Genomic DNA, 2,154 nt, shown 5'->3' on the forward strand with positions numbered 1-2,154 from the left:
ATGGACTTAGCACCCTGAAAAACTCCTAGGGCTCAAACTTGTGATTTTAATAAATTCAGATTTTAGAGAAATTAAACCAGAAAAACCCACCCTAAAAACTTTCAAAAAATCACACTAAAGACAACTTGTTATTATTATATATAAATTAAAAATCTAAGATTAATAATTTTTTAATGATGTGTGTATGTCTTAATTAAAAAGTGATTTAATATATATATTTTTATATAATATTATTATTATTATGTATAAATAATGGGTTATATTTAAAAAAATCTAGTATTTTTTAATGATATGTGTATGTCTTAATTAAAAAGTGAATTAATAAGTAAGGAAGTTTTGTTTTAATTGGTTTATTTTATCAAAATTATGATAATTTGGATTATTTAAAAATAAATTATAATTGCTCAAGGGAAATGAGAAGTTGGGTGACTCATCTAACTTTGTTGCTTGGAATATTAGGTAGGAAATCATAGTTGAAGACAATGATGCTTGGGATTACATACAATGAAAAGTACCTAAGCATCCAGAGAATGCTTCCGCTACTACCAAGAACAAGTACAAGAAATGTGAATTAAAATAAAATAAAATTAGAGTTCATGGTTTACAAGATCGTTGGGGTTAGGGTTTGAAAGCCTAGGGTTTTCAGAGCCTGAGGAGGACGGGAGTGGGCGACGGGGAAATAGCAGAAGGGTTAAACGGGAGCAGGAGATAATCTTTGCGAGGTTAGAATACGAAGGAAGGGTGAAATAAAGATAGTCGGGACTGAAGGAACCCATGGAAGGAAAACAGGGGAGGGGAGAGATCCCCTCCTTCAAGAATGTAATAGCAGGCGAAGCAAGTGGGAGCGGACTGCAAGCGGCTCAGAAGGAGAATAGCGGAGATGCGCCAGTGCTGGGGAACCGATGGCAAGCAAAAATCGGAGGCAGATGCTTACCCAGAGCACAAAAGAGACCAAGGTACGTAATACCAAATAACAAACTTGAAGACTATAGATGCTATATGAGAGACCATGCTTTGATTTGCAAGTTTGTTGGGTTTTGGCCATCTGAAAAGGATTTAACAAGATGGATACAACAAAGGTGGAAGCCAAAAGGGCATATAGATTTAAAACTGGGAGCAAAGGGTTTTTTCACAGTCATTTTTGCAAACCTAGAAGATAAGGAAAGAACCTTTGAAGAAGGGCCATACTTTATGAATAACGTGGGCTTATTCATGAGGCATTGGGAGGATAGGTACAACCCGGATAATGAGAAATTGTTAGCAGCACCCATCTGGGTCAGATTATTCGGATTACCAATGGAGTTCCAGGACCCTGATATTCTGAAAGGGATTGGTAATTCAATCGTAAATTTTGTTAAGGTTACCGAGTCAACAAAGAGGGGAAAGTATACTTTGTATGCAAGGATATGCGTTTACATGAATATAGCAGAGCCACTGCCGGAGTATATAGAGCTAGAATACCATGACGAAATATGGCAGCAACCAATCGATTATGAGCACATTCCCTTTAGGTGTAGAAGATGCCATGAGTATGGACATCTATACAGGCAATGCCCTTTAAACAAAGAAACGGAAATAGCAAGGACACAGGTTGAAGAACAAAGGAGAACAGAAGGAGCGGATACTGGGGATGAGGGCTTTCAGGAGGTCCAAAGGAGGAAAAAACCAGGCAAGGAAGGAATAAGGATCCAACAGAAGGGGAAATCGATAGTAGTCGAAAACCAAAACAAGTTTCAGGTCCTCCAGGTTGAGGAATAAGAAAATGAGGGAGAAAGGAAAGAACAGGAAGATAATGAGAATGAACCAATGGAAATTATAAAAGAGACAAAAGAACAGAGCATAACTCATAACAGGGAGATGGAAGAAGAGATGGGAGAAAGTCAGGGGAATACAACAGAGAAAACGCAGATGGGAACAGACTCTCAAAAGGATAATGGGAACGAAGAAGAAAGAATTATGAAGAAATTGCTCCAGGAATGGAAAAATTTAGATGAGAGATTTATCCCGGAAAAACAGAAACAATTATACAAAGAAACATTCCAGAAATATAAGGAGAAGAAAGGTAGCACCTCAGAGATTCAAATGGATCTAGCAGGGACGCAAGGGAGCCAGAGCCTGGGAATGGACGGTACTGGCAAGGGGGGCAGAAAGAGA

General features: G+C 38.1%; 1 protein-coding gene across 1 annotated transcript; it reads left to right on the forward strand.

The window, feature by feature from the left end:
* Nucleotides 1-774: 774 nt before the first annotated feature.
* LOC149184861 (uncharacterized) lies at nt 775-1,758 on the forward strand. The gene has a single exon (XM_089415464.1). The coding sequence runs from the start codon at nt 775-777 to the stop codon at nt 1,756-1,758; it is 984 nt and encodes a 327-aa protein (XP_089271590.1).
* Nucleotides 1,759-2,154: the final 396 nt, after the last annotated feature.

Source organism: Pinus tabuliformis, chromosome 3_2 (assembly GCF_031772625.1).
Source record: "Pinus tabuliformis cultivar Carrire ecotype Pingquan chromosome 3_2, CPIR1, whole genome shotgun sequence".
Lineage (NCBI taxonomy): Eukaryota > Viridiplantae > Streptophyta > Pinopsida > Pinales > Pinaceae > Pinus > Pinus tabuliformis.